Source organism: Orbicella franksi, chromosome 10 (assembly GCF_964199315.1).
Source record: "Orbicella franksi chromosome 10, jaOrbFran1.1, whole genome shotgun sequence".
Lineage (NCBI taxonomy): Eukaryota > Metazoa > Cnidaria > Anthozoa > Scleractinia > Merulinidae > Orbicella > Orbicella franksi.
The window spans coordinates 7,751,132-7,765,348 of NC_138154.1; the positions used below are offsets into that span (position 1 = coordinate 7,751,132).

At 38.4% G+C, this 14,217-nt stretch overlaps 2 protein-coding genes and 1 pseudogene across 2 annotated transcripts; 1 reads left to right on the forward strand and 2 right to left on the reverse strand.

Annotated features, from left to right (window-relative positions):
• Positions 1 to 815: 815 nt before the first annotated feature.
• Positions 816 to 3,303, forward strand: LOC145501564 (uncharacterized). The gene is made up of 6 exons (XM_081481015.1): positions 816 to 855; positions 984 to 1,067; positions 1,569 to 1,652; positions 2,152 to 2,235; positions 2,378 to 2,397; positions 2,565 to 3,303. Exons 1-6 carry the CDS (start codon positions 816 to 818, stop codon positions 3,297 to 3,299), a joined length of 1,047 nt encoding a protein of 348 aa, XP_081337141.1. The 3' UTR covers positions 3,300 to 3,303.
• Positions 3,304 to 5,222: 1,919 nt separating this feature from the next.
• LOC145501045 (uncharacterized) lies at positions 5,223 to 8,864 on the reverse strand. The gene has a single exon (XM_081480607.1). It carries the CDS (start codon positions 6,268 to 6,270, stop codon positions 5,224 to 5,226), a length of 1,047 nt encoding a protein of 348 aa, XP_081336733.1. The 5' UTR covers positions 6,271 to 8,864; the 3' UTR covers position 5,223.
• Positions 8,865 to 12,092: 3,228 nt separating this feature from the next.
• Positions 12,093 to 13,874, reverse strand: LOC145499541 (uncharacterized; annotated as a pseudogene).
• Positions 13,875 to 14,217: the final 343 nt, after the last annotated feature.

Consider the following 14,217-nt stretch of genomic DNA (forward strand, 5'->3'; position numbering starts at 1 on the left):
GTTTCCCTTGCCTTCATCATCGCCTTGATTAACACTTTTCTTTCATCTTGTATTGCCTTCGCGAAATCTTTGGTAATGTAGGCATCAGGGTAGTTTTCTGAATGCTTTATCTTACCTCTTTTGCTCCAGATTTCGTTCCTGTCTTCACGGCTGATAAAGCGGGCAATGATCGGCCTGGATCTGTTCTCAATTTTCTTACCCACCCTGTGAACTGCATGGAATTTTATGTTCGATGCATCCAAGCCCATTTTGTTCTGAATTACACCACAAATCAGAGCTTTGCAATCCTCGCCTTTGAGCTCTGTGATATTGTTGAAACGTAGGTTTTCTCGTCAGGTGTACTGTTCTAGCTTGATGTTTTCTTCTCTTGCGGATTCCAATTTCTTTTCCAGCTGTGCTACTTTCATTCTGAGATTTTCCAGACCATCCTTCATGTCCTTTGTGTTTTCCTTCAACTTTTCCTTCAGCGTGTCCACCTCGCTTTGTGTAAAACTCACGCCTTCTTTCAATGATGTTACTTCGCTTTTCATCTCTTCAATCTCATGTTTAAATTCCTGTCTGAGTTTGTCGAAGTCGGCACCTAAGCTGACGAAGCCGGCTTCCATTGCTTTGATTAGAGTCGATAGAGCTTTTGATGTCTTCGTGGACTCCTTCTTCGTTCATCGTGTCGGACTCGCTGTGAGTCAAAGAATTTTATCCTCTCTGTTTTCTTTTTTTGCTTCTCTTATTTGCCATAAGAAAGATATTTTGCATTTCCTGAACTTGAAATAAGCAATCAGTAATTGATTTAACTGTTACTTGCTTTGAGAACTGACATGAGCGCCCATACTTGGAGGAGCATTAGAAGTTGCGTCTGTACGCCATGCTGCCGCATGCACTCTGACATTTTCATCTTTATGGTTATATTCTATTTGCTATTTATTTCTACAGCAAAGTGTCATCTAGGTAAACTGAGACTACCTTTTATTGCATTTTAATTCCAGATGATGACCAATGTGACGATGAAGTGTCATCTCAAGGTGACAATGAAGTGTTATCTCAAATGTTTTGTGGCCTTCATCAACAAAGTAAGTATTTTGGCTTTTTAGCATCAGTATTTTGCTCTAATGTTGTTTACCTAGTAAACGAAGTTTACTGTAAGTCATTACTTTGTCTTCAACCTCTATATGTGTATCAAAGACTATATTTCTGTTCATGTTCCAAAACACAAATGGTGATTATTGAGATGACCTTTTATCTGCAACTGTCTTACATTTTCTGTAAATGCTTCATTACTCTCTGAATGAAATCTGTTTTACTGTCACTACACGTATGTCAAATCAAGCTGTTCTGTCACACCATTCAACAATTTTGCTCTGATCTCATCTGCAGACTCTTCTTGTCAGCAAATGAGGAAAGTGTACCATAAGTTATTAGTTTTTGTTAAACTTCTGTTCATGTGTAAAGAATCTATATTTACAAAATGTTACATTTTCATCTTTATGGTTATATTCAATTTGCTACTCATTTCTACAGCAAAGTGTCATCTAGGTAAACTGAGACTACCTTTTATTGCATCTTAATTCCAGATGATGACCAACGTGATGATGAAGTGTCATCTCAAGGTGACAATGAAGTGTCATCTCAAATGTTTTATGGCCTTCATCAACAAAGTAAGTATTTTGGCTTTTTAGCATCAGTATTTTGCTCTAATGTTGTTTACCTAGTAAACGAAGTCTACTGTAAGTCATTACTTTGTCTTCAACCTCTATATGTGTATCAAAGACTATTTCTGTTCATGTTCCAAAAGACAAATGGTGATTATTGAGATGACCTTTTATCTGCAACTGTCTTACATTTTCTGTAAATGCTTCATTACCCTCAGAATGAACTCTGTTTTACTGTCACTACATGTATGTCAACTCAAGCTGTTCTGTCACACCATTCAACAATTTTGCTCTGATCTCATCTGCAGACTCTTCTTGTCAGCAAATGAGGAAAGTGTACCGTAAGTTATTAGTTTTTGTTAAACTTCTGTACACGTGTAAAGAATCTATATTTACAAGATGTTACATTTTCATCTTTATGGTTATATTCAATTTGCTACTTATTTCTACAGCAAAGTGTCATCTAGGTAAACTGAGACTAACTTTTATTGCATCTTAATTCCAGATGATGACCAAGGTGATGATGAAGTGTCATCTCAAGGTGACAATGAAGTGTCATCTCAAATGTTTTATGGTCTTCATCAACAAAGTATTTTGGCTTTTTAGGCCCGGTTCAAATGTCAAACTTTACATGTGCTGAACCTAATACCAATTTGGGTCGACCCAAATAATTAAGTTTGACAGTTGATTCAAACGTTGCACCTAATTAAGTTGAACTTAATATTGTTAAGGTGAGCTTGACTCTACTGCGGTCAGCGGTTGTTGCTTATCAAAATGGTGGAAAAAATTGCGGGAAAGACAAACTGTGAAAATGAAGACCTTGCTTTTCTTGCAAGTGCAATCAAAGAGGGTAGAAGAAGGCGCATCAAGATACCGTTAGCATTAAATAACCTCGTTGCCAGGAGAAGACAAGTTTAGAATTTGGCTTGCCTTCTATTGCTGCTTATTTCTCAAAGGAACATTACAGTTCCTTGTGCAGTTCGTTCTTGTCATCGGCTAACAAGAAATACTGGCTGGTGGGAAAATGTTACCAACACCTATTCAGAGGCAAGGTTTAAGAAAACGTTCAGAGTATCCTGGGGCAGCTGTGGGTTTCCAGGAAATTCACACAAAGCAGTTATTTTTAAATCAACTGACCTTTGGACCCGTATCCAAGAAGGCCTAATTCTAGTAATTGGAAAACCTGCAGGAGATGTAACTGTTCCACCACCTATAGCGGGGGACTCTGCATTCCCTCGACGAACATGGTTAACGAAACCATACACTTATGCAGTCCTCGCACCCCAGCAACGTAACTTTAATTACCGCTTAAGCAGAGCCCGTATGGTTACAGAGGGTGCTTATGGACAACTCGAGGGTAGGTGGAGGGTGCTACTCCGAAAATGTGAAAGCAGTCAAGATACTGTGCACATTATGACATTGGCATGCATGGTTCTCCACAATATATGTATTGCATGTGGAGATGCAATTTCAAAAAAGCTCAACTTGAGTTTGGATGCAAATGGTCAAAAGAGATATCGAGAAGATATAAGAAAGCTGTTGGAAATGAGAAATTCTTCAAGCATCAGGGATTCGTCACAGGAGACAAATAAAGTCAGGAATGCACTTTGTGAGAAACTATGGATTGAGAAGGAAACTGGCAAAGTGTGTTAAATCAAATTAAATGTATTATTTTCACCGAATTATTTTGACATGATTGTATCAAATGCAAGACTGAATAAGGATTGTGAACCTGACAACCTTCAATCTCACCAAGCTAAACCTTACAACTAGAATAACATTACTTAAAACCCTTTAAAGGAGAACGGAAGGCTACAGGGTATAATTTTTGAAATGATCTGAAATTGTAGAAAGAACATAAATTACAAAGAATCGCCTGAAAAAAGTTCGTATTTCAGTGCAAATCAAATAGAAAACTAAGAGAATTCGCCGGAATTGAACATCTGCCATTTTGTTAGCATTCTCTTCCGGTTACTTCCAAATAAGGATTACCGTCCGCCATCTCGTGACGTCAAAGCGCTCATGCTTTCTTTCCTACTTTGCGTGCTCGCCTCCACGTGCTATGTTTTGGTGTTTTCGCCATTCATTAGTCGTGATTAGTTGCGGAAATTTGCAGCTATATTGTGTATAGTTTGGGACAACAGAATGCTTGATAATACAGTTACAAAATATGGCTGAGTTTGAAGCCTATTCCTTCGAACCCATACGAAATTTCTCGGATTCTGATGGAGAAAATACAGCTGACGGCCAGAACGAGCTTGCAAGGAGGGGAAATACCTCTTGGTGTAATTGCGAGCATTGTGAAAACTGGGAAAATCAGCAGTGGGAAGGTAGGGTGGGCGGGGCCGGGGTCGGAGCGACCAATGAGAGAGAGACTGGAACTGAGAAGTGGGGAACCAATGGCCGCTCGCAAGCTTGTTTTTGTTGGCACGGGTGACACCAGAGATGTTTATTTTCAATCCCAAAACACCTACATTTCCTACTTTGGTTTTGAACTTCTGGTAAGGGAGTGGGATTGGTATTACCAGTGTCACTAGCGTCACTGGTCGGACAAGTTTCGTCACCCAAAGGTCGAGGTTGAGATTGGGGTTTAAGTTCAGGTTTGGGCGAAGGACTATCTAGTGTCAAATTGTAATTGAATTGATTGATTTGATTGATTTGTTGGTATTGGAGGGAGGGAGATGAGACTGGGACTGAGCGGGTTATGAGGGTCGAACCCACGCCCCGTCTCCACGCCTAGGTCCAGACCTAGTTCGAGGTTGAGTTCTGTGAAGAGACTTGAGCAGAGGAGGGGAGATTGGTACGAGCATTGGATATCGAAGATGGTCATGTGATTGTTAGGATAGGAAGGGTTAAAATGTAACTCGAACTTGAAACCGGAATCAATGTTTAAGTAGGGGATAGTGTTGGTAAGGCATTCTATCTTTGAAAAGTTTAGTCAACCAGAATTTGATGTCTTTTATAGGGCTGGTTAGAGTTGGAGGTAAGCAGACTGTTGCAGTGATTGTCATGGATAGGACTTCTTGCGCTAAAGTATCAGCGTAAATTAGAGGTCCTAACATTTGGTGTAACTTATGTACAAAGTCGTACATGACCTGGTGAAATTCAAGCCACATGTTACTTGATATGGGTATGGGTAAAGTATTCCAAGGAGTGTATTGGTTATCATCACGACGGGTAATTGGGCCATGAACACGTGAGGACCGATTACCCCCACCCGATCTCCCTTAGGACAGAAAATGGTATTCAAGAATTGAGGCCCTAGGAGTAAGAGGTTACCAGGTAACCCGAGAAGTCCCTTGAAAGAGATACAAATCTCTTTCAACCTGTTCCAGAAATAGGTAATCGCCCACAACAGTTCGTTCAAGTGATTTATCTCCCCCAAATTGTCGGAGGTGAGAGATGTAGAGGCTAAAAGGTCCGTGTACAAATTGGGTCCGAATATCCTACCCACGGATTGGGGGTTGACTTTATAACCCGTGACGTACTCCATCCCCTTGGCGAGGTCGTCGACAGTTATTCTTTGACTGTTGTTGTTGTTGTTGACCTTTCGTAAATTTGTTTATGACGTAAGGTCTCAGGGTGTGAAAGACGCCCGAGGTAACCTGAGTCCCGTCTGACAATTGTCAGAAAAAGGGGGGGTGAGGGAATAACTATCTTTCCTACTGGCGATGGTTATATATTCCAAATACTTATCCTCCTCATCGGGTAGAAGAGGATTCACGTGAACACATCCCCCCTCGCTTCCTCTATTCTTCTTACTCCCCTCGGGATCGTTTTTCATCCTTTCCCAATCCCCGAGAGTTTGTTCAACGATAGCCTGGAAAGGTATTTGAGGAATGGTGGTACGGGGTTCGTAATGATAAATTCGTTGATTCCTGGAAATACTGAATTCAAAATCTGTAGCCCCTTCTAAAAACCTGAGTTTAGTTTCGGGTCTAAGCTGTCGGGGTCTCCCTTGGCGATCTAAAAGGCCCATAAAAGGAAATAAACGAAAAGAAGTATTGAATCCAATTTTGGGATTGACCCATTCCCCCGAAGAGTCCATGACGAGTTTATCCTTATCTCCCCTTCCCACTGGTTTATTGTATGACATTTTCTGTGTTCTCCAGGGGTTACTATAGTATCTCGAATCGTCCCCGTGACGACGACGACGACTACTACTACTACTACTACCCTCCCTGTCGTAGTCCTCGATATCACCTCCCATGAGGATCATTTCTAGAATCGAAATCTTCCCACTATACACGTCAAGCTTATCGGCCTTTAATAAGGCTTCGAGTTTACTATTCTTAAATCTTTTGTCTAAGTCATTACGGTTCCAATCCATTCCCCCTTTCTCCTTAATGGACAACAAGAGGTGAGACAGGGGATTGACTGGTTCTTCCGAGACTAGACTACTAAATGTTATCAAGCCAAAACGTCCAATATTCCAGTCAAGGGTAGGGACATCTCCTTTGCCTCCTTGCAAGCAAAACACTCCGGGAACTATTCTCTTCTTCTGTATCCCCATGTTGTTATTACAAGTCGACACATTCATAATGTCACCTTTGTGAAATTCTTTCGTGACAGAATGTACGACAAATACCGGCCTGTTGGGGTACTGGCAGTAAACCTCCCACATTTTGGAAGCGATAATTTTACCCCTGTTGGTTACCTCGTCGGGATGAACTATAAATTTAACTCTGTCATTAGATTCGTAACTACAATTGCCTATTGCCTTGACACATAACCTTGGGCAACCGGTTCTTCCTTGAGGGTGGTGGTAGATTGACGATGAGAAAAGTCTTGTTTATTCGTGGCATAGTGATGGTCGTGACTACCACCAGTACCATCATCACTGTTATCACCACTACCGCTGTCCTTGTCTTGATATTTTACGAGGGGTAACCCTTCAATGTCTGAAACGAGATATATTAAAAACAATCAATATAAATATAAATATAAACATAAATATAAATAAGTGGAATGAAATGAAACGAAATAATAAAATCGAATAAAATGAGATGAAAAATTAATAATTAAACTGAATAAAGTTAATAACTTACCACAGAGTGTAGAACTTGTTTTCACCCCCCTCGAATCACGATAGGACACACTCCCCGTTTATCTGAACAGGTGTAACTTCTACACTCTCCCCACTACCCACGATCTCGAAGTCTTTCTTCCAACTCATATCGGAACTGTTGAGGTTGTTGACAGGTACAAACACTCCCAAGGTATCTCCGTGGTACATGTATTGAAACTGGTTATTTTTCCAGGCACTAATTGAAAAATAGATAAATAGACGATTATTATTATTATTATTATTAATCATAAACCAAACTAAATCAAATAACTAAATAATTAACTAATCAAACGAATCAATCAATCAATCTACTAATCGACTTACTCTTTCAATCTTCTATTCAAGTGGACCTGGATGAGTACTTTTCTCATTCTCTTTTTGGGTTCAGCTTTGGATTTTGTAACTCTACCACCACTCGCGCTGCCATTACCGCCATTACTACGAGGTACTTGGGCCAAGGACTGTTTCCCTTTCTTAATAACTTCTTGTCCCTTTCTGCTCACTAAGTTCGGTGTAAATTTCCTGACCATGATTACGATGTTAAGATTATTTTAACTTCTTGCAGTCTTCTCTTAAAGTCTTGTCTTCTAGATGTACACGGTACAAACTCCCATTCGATTTGAGACCAAACTCGAAACACGTACCCTCTATATAATCGTGAGAGACCTGTGCGCGCGGGTTAAGCTACTTTAAAAATGACATCATTAAAACCCCTAATTTTAGAAAACCCGTCATCGGACTATTTTAAACGACCAATCACTGTTGAGACCCCTCGTCATGTGACCATCGATGAACCAATCACCGACCTTAACGTCATATCGACAGAACTAAATATAACCGACCAATCATCGTCGAGATCATCATCGTGTTAATTTAAACCAACCAATCATCGTAAAACTCGTCATCGGACTATTTCAAACCACCAATCACCGTCGACATCCTCCCCACGTGATCACCTGACTTTGACCCACCTTGATCGACCTTGACGTCATATCGGACCATCGAGGTAAATATAACCAACCAATCACCGACCTTGACGTCATATCGGACCATCACACCATCACACCATCCCGCTAAATATAACCAACCAATCAAATCCACGAACCATTATGTCACTTTCACGTGAACTTTTCCCCTGGGCCAATCACCTTTCGCTTTCACTTCCAACTTCCTCTTCCCTTTCCCCTTATAAGAACATCGACATGACGAATTGTGATGTTTATAGCTACTCACGGGGTCGGTGACATCAAGACCGTGAGGGGACTGGGACCTAGTTTGGAGTGTATAAGAGCAGCAACCACAACCTCAATCAACCATTCCATCAATCGACCAGACCGATCGAAGACAGCCGAGAAGGACAAGAGCCAGAGCCAAGAGCCAGAGCCAGAACTCTGAACAGAAACCAGAAGCCAGAACTCTGAACAGAAACTCAACTTCCTAGACTTGATCAAAAGGGGAAACATGGCCACGCCGAGTGAGTGAAACTTAACTAAATTTATACTTGTGTGCTTTTGTACTTGTGTACTTTTATAATTTTGTACTTATACTTTTCTACTTTTACTTTTGTTATAGGAAAAATCGAGACTACTGAGGTGTTTGAAGAATTGGTGAAAAAACAAAGAGAAGACTTGTTAAAGATGATTGAAATAGAATCATCCCTATTGGAATACGAAGAACTTAAAGACTTTTTTACAATAGAAACAATTAACAGATGGTTAAGAAGAGAAGAAAAATTGAAGAAATTCAAAATTATGTTAAACGAATACGAATAGTACCCCCATACCGACTATCCGATTTTGATAAGAAAACGGTTATTAGGGTATTAATGAGGGGGACAGAGAACTATAGAAATTTTAAGAATAATATATTACGAACAGAATATTGCACATCTGAACAGGCTTTCAAATACTTATGTTATAGTATTAGTGACATGTGGAGAAATGAATCTATACATAGGGTTTTTGGAAACCACACTATTAATTTAATGGTAATGTCTATAGCTATACTCTTTTTGGAGAATTACAAACTCATTCCCGACGTTTCGGAAATATCACAATGTAGAAATGAAATACTAAACTGGTTACAAGAAGATATACACAAATCTCTCCTTCGAGGTTATAATAAAACCGTAGAGAACGTATGTACACCGATGTCAGATTAGTTTAAAAACATGTAAATAGTTTAATAGAGAATTGATAAATAAAGAAAGAAATAAATGAATATATGAATGAATGAGTTTTTATTTTTAGAAATGATTTGCGTGTATTTTTAAAGATTACACCCATTATCATACAAGTAAAAACACTTCAATTATTACCCCACAAGCTATTATACTTATTTTTCCAAAGTATAAACGTAATTAAAAGTCTCCAAAGTAGTATAACCCCTTTAGTCGTAGTACTCGTGACTCGAATGGGCCGAAAGTTAGGCTCGAATGAAATTGATGGGATAAAAATAGACTTTATATCATCAAGATGCGCATGCATACGAATTATTAAAGAACATTACATCATTACATCATCTAAATCTAAATTTAGAAACATATTTCATTTTTACACCATAAAAAGAATTAGGTGTAACTGTATCTTAGCAACGATCATAATATTTTGATTCGTGCATCATTCTTACATCATTTTTCTATTTTAAAGTCACCTTGAACAAACTTCGAAAGACTTCCTATGGTCAAGGTACAAATTCCTGTGACCGTATAAGGAGGTAAACATTACGTGTAATTACAAAAATAGCTACTCACGTGGTCATTGACATCATAACCGCGAGAGACTAGGATCTAGTTTATAATGTATAAAGGAGTAGCGAAGTTCTAGCTAATAACCATTTACTCTCGAGCGAGCTACTGTATACATCTCTAAAAGAGAAGAGAAGAGAACAGAGAATAGAGAACAGAAAACATGTCTAGAACCGCCGAGACCATTGAGACCATTAAGACTACTGAAACCAGAGACAACAACTACAACCGAGACTACTTCTGGTAAGAATAAGTAAATTAGAATCGATAAATTTTATAATAATAATAATAATAATAGTATTAGTAATATGAGAATTGAGATTTGATTTAATTTTTTTTTTTTTAAATTCCAGAAACGCTTAAAAAGAGAAAGAATTCTCATCTGGGGCAGGAAAAAGAAGAAAAAGAGAAGAATGAAAACAAAAGAAGGAAATTAGATCCCTCTGAGACTGACAAGGACAAGAAAGAAGAGGGAGAACTGGATGACGATGACGACGGTGATGACGAAATCATTGATCCACCAAAGGCATGGGTAGAGGAGTTATGGGATAGACCCGATATCCTCAAAAAATTCCATGACGGAAGGAAAAATATCGAAGATCATATAAATCATATGATAAACCAAGTAGTCCTTGACTTCGACTTTGTTGTCGTTCACACTACATTTCTTTTCTATTCCATGCAGTTCGAGCAGAGTGAAAATTTCTTCACGGATGATATGCAAGGCAACCTATATGTACAATTGAGTAAATATAGACTGCAATATTTTGGAGATGGATGAACAATTTGAGTCCAAGAGATTGTGTAGATCTATTTTTTTTGCGAGAAAGATATGCTGTCCAATTTTGTCAAAAAGCTGGATGCATGGTGGCTGGTGATATAGATTTTTTTTGCTCCTAGAAATGAGAGATTTAAACAAAGTGACATCAAAACTTGAATTATGGAGAAGAGAATGCTTGATACTTGTCAACATAAGTATGTTCTGTAATAATTGCAAAAATCTATTAGCCGAGACATGTCTGCAATCCTTTTGAATATCACTGCATTGCTAGTGAGACTAGCACAAACGATTACCAACATATATAGGAATAAAATACCGTGATTTTTGTTTCCAAGAAAGAAAATTATTGTTATTTTACTTGCATGCACTACAATATGTACTATCCTTGTATTGCACCAAGTTGGGGACTTTTTTCTACAGTTGACTAAAGGTCCACTTTTTTCAGGCTGGAGGTATCATAAGACTTAAAAGGACAGGCATTTCAAACATTAAGTGATCATTTATCCCAGAAATAAGATCTAGCAGGCCACATTAGGTTTGTGAAAGGGGTTTCAGGTTAGAAGCTACATGTATATGAAAGGAAAGCCTTTCCTGTCAAGAACACTGTTAAATAGATAGGTCTTTGACATTGGGCCAGAGCCTCCTTGTATAAAACTTTGTGACTCCCTTCCTCCTTCCCATAGACGTAGTTCTATAGAAAAAAAAGCCTTATAAATTGTAAATAAAAACATTCCCTTCACTTCAGGTTCATGATTGAAACAAAACTATCTGAAATCATTCTTATAATATTGAAGGAAATACTTTTTTTCTATAGATTTCCTGTTTACCTGCAAGCTACAATCAAGCTGTTTATGTTTGACTTAGCTTAAAGTAAACAAGATTTTGCCAATATCCATGTCTCACTTAAACTGTCTATCACCCTTGCCTAATATCTTTCTTTTTCAAAAGTAGATATACAAAATAAACAAAAAAAGCAGCACAATAAGATTTGGAGTTAATCCTGATTTTTAAAAGCCAATCGAAATCATGGTTCTCGGAGTAAAAAACACGCCATACAGGGGACTGGCACTAGTAAGTTGTGACGTCAACCCGCTATCTTGGCGATAACATGCAACAAAACACAACAAAGAAATATAGCGAGTTACGCGTGTTCTCCAGTTTTTCGGTCTTCTTCTTCTTCCAAAATGTCAGACGGCAACTCTAATTCCGAAAGGAGCTACAATTCTGATGATTCAGAGTACAATTTTATCCCTGGCCACGTCAACATTGGCGATATTGAAGTCCAAGACGATGAAAATTTAGGCGAAGAGCACATTTCCCAGCCAGACCCAGACAACTACAAACCCTATGAGGACGAGCCGATAGCAACTGAAGGGTTGCTTTCAGAATACAAAAAAAGACAAAAAACGCAAGTTGAGTTCAAGCGAAAGCTCCAGGATTGTTACGATGGGAAACAACTCCTAAATTTCTGGTGAGTCAGACCTAGGGTGTAGTGTTTTCTGTACTGTTTGTTGTTTTTTACATTGATTAGTCAAGGCCTACTAACCACTGGTTCCTCTACAGGTGCAAATGTGGTGCATGTAGTGCGGAGAATCTGCAGAACCTGAATGAATTCCAGTGCTGCATGGCAATAGAAGAGTGCGTGGAGTGTCTATCTAGTGAAATGGTAATCGACAAAGTGGGCACAAAGCTGAACTGTGTTACACAGCATCCCAGATTCAGCCAAGTTTGCCTGCAAAAGTGGAGTTTGCGGTTGGCTGCTGATAAATACAAGACAAGAAATAAGACGAAGTATCGTCAGACTGGAACAGAAAACAGGTAAATAGAAACTGTTTTATTAATTTGCCTGTTTGTACTCACTGAGACTAACACTATTCTGATTGTGAAAATATTGAACTTTGTATGCTGTCCAAATTCTTGCACACTGCACTTTTGCATGTTTGTTGGCTTGTGTTCCTTTAAAACCTTTTTAGTCCACTTCTAGTTGTTACAAATTCTCCACTAAGATATACCTCATTATAATTATGTTGATCTCATCAATTTTACTTCCAGATTGAGTACATTTTCCCACAAAAATATTTGGAAAACTTTAATTAGGATTTGTCTCAGAAATTTTATTGCATTAAATTTATGGACAGATATTGGACAGAGTTGTCAGAAAATTTTCCATGCATGTCCATGCATGCATGCACTCTATCCAGAAAAATATCTCTTTCTACTGTACATACATATTTATATCCAAGAAACAAAACTGAGCTGGATACAAGTATTTTTTAATATAAATCATACAAAATACAAAATGAGCTAGAATGTAGAATTCTCTGTTGTGACACTACCCTTTCATCTAAATATTTTTTTTCATAATAGGTTTCTGCGAGGTATTTCCTATCGAAAATTTACTCGCCTTGTCCACGGATACTTAGGTGGGAGGAGGATACCTTTGCCTGCATGCACATACCATGCAATAAGAACAACATTTCCAGAGGAGAAATCTTCATATGCTGGATTTGAAACTGAAGATTTTGAATGATGGACAGCTCATAGACATTAATTGAACATTGTTTCATAGTTAAATAAATTGGAATATTTATATCTCGGAAGTTCTCATTTTGCTTCATCTAGATTCCCTTCTGATTTTTTGCACATGTGGTCACATTTGTGTCCTTTTATAGGCTGCTGGTGTGTGGAACAGTAGCGGGGCTTTCCTTTAGTGGCCTGTGGTGGCTGCTGGATTCCATGAGTCTCTACAACTTAAAACAAATGATGTTTGTGTGATAAGCCATGCATTTAACTGGGATTCAGGGGATAATAAAGTGAGCCATTGAAGTCTTAAAAGTTTGATTTCTTATTGGCAAATAGGAAAACCAAAATTTTGGAATTATATTCTTAAGGTATTTCATTATAGCATCTTTGTCACTGGCAGACAAGGCATTTAAAATTCAACCCATTTTCCATGGTATTCAGTATAAAGCATTTCTTCATCAGACTAGAAAAGAACAGTGAGAGTGATATGTCAAAGAACATAACACACCGACCCTGACTAGGGTTGAATGGTACTTTTTGTACTTTATTGAAATTACCAGGTGTTATCGGGGGCACATCTTTGACTGTCTTTCCTTTCGTTTCTGCCCTCTTAACAATAGCCTCCTCCCATGATTGCCTTTCCAACATTGTATTCATAGGTGGGGGATTCATGTCACTCAATTCCCGCATGGCAACCCCAAGCTGGCCTTTTTCCTGAGATTCAATATATGTTTGGTAGATATCCTCCACATAATCTGCAATAATAATAGGACACACCTCTTATTTAGTGGTCAAGGAAAAAAAAAATTCAGAAAATAATTCATACTTTTAGCAGAATTCTGGTGGTTCAGGTCATGTACAACACCTTTATTTTAATCTACATGTAGATATATATTTTACCATAGGTGGGCTCCACTTTCACATCACGCGCAGTGGCCTTGCCATTTTTAAATTTTGGCTACACCACTTTCACTTGCTCTGTGCCATCTCCATTTTTTTTCACTTCTCTCAACAGGTTGAGATTGAAATATAAAGCAGCAATGATGTGCCTTTCAAAAAAGAGCAAACAAAAATGAGAATGTGCTGAGATTTCAGATAAAATGAATGCATTTAAAGCCTGGCATTTCACTATAGAAGAGAGTCAATTTCCTTCATCACTGGCCAATCCTTGTAAGAAGGTGAGCATGCAATGTCTATAATTCTGGTTTTGGTACATAAGTAATCCGTTGCTATTAATCCAGACAATTTATTTGTCACTCCCATTACTCTAATTCAGTTTATTGTCTATTTATGAAAAGGATTGATTGGACAACCAACCTGCAATACATTCCTATAAATGAGAAGGCTATCATTTTTGGTGCAAACTGGTTAAGTGTAGAGTGAAAGCCCTCCAAGCAGCTGGTTTGTGCCTTAGGCGAGGCCTGTTTTGTCCCACTGACCAGGGCAGCATTGT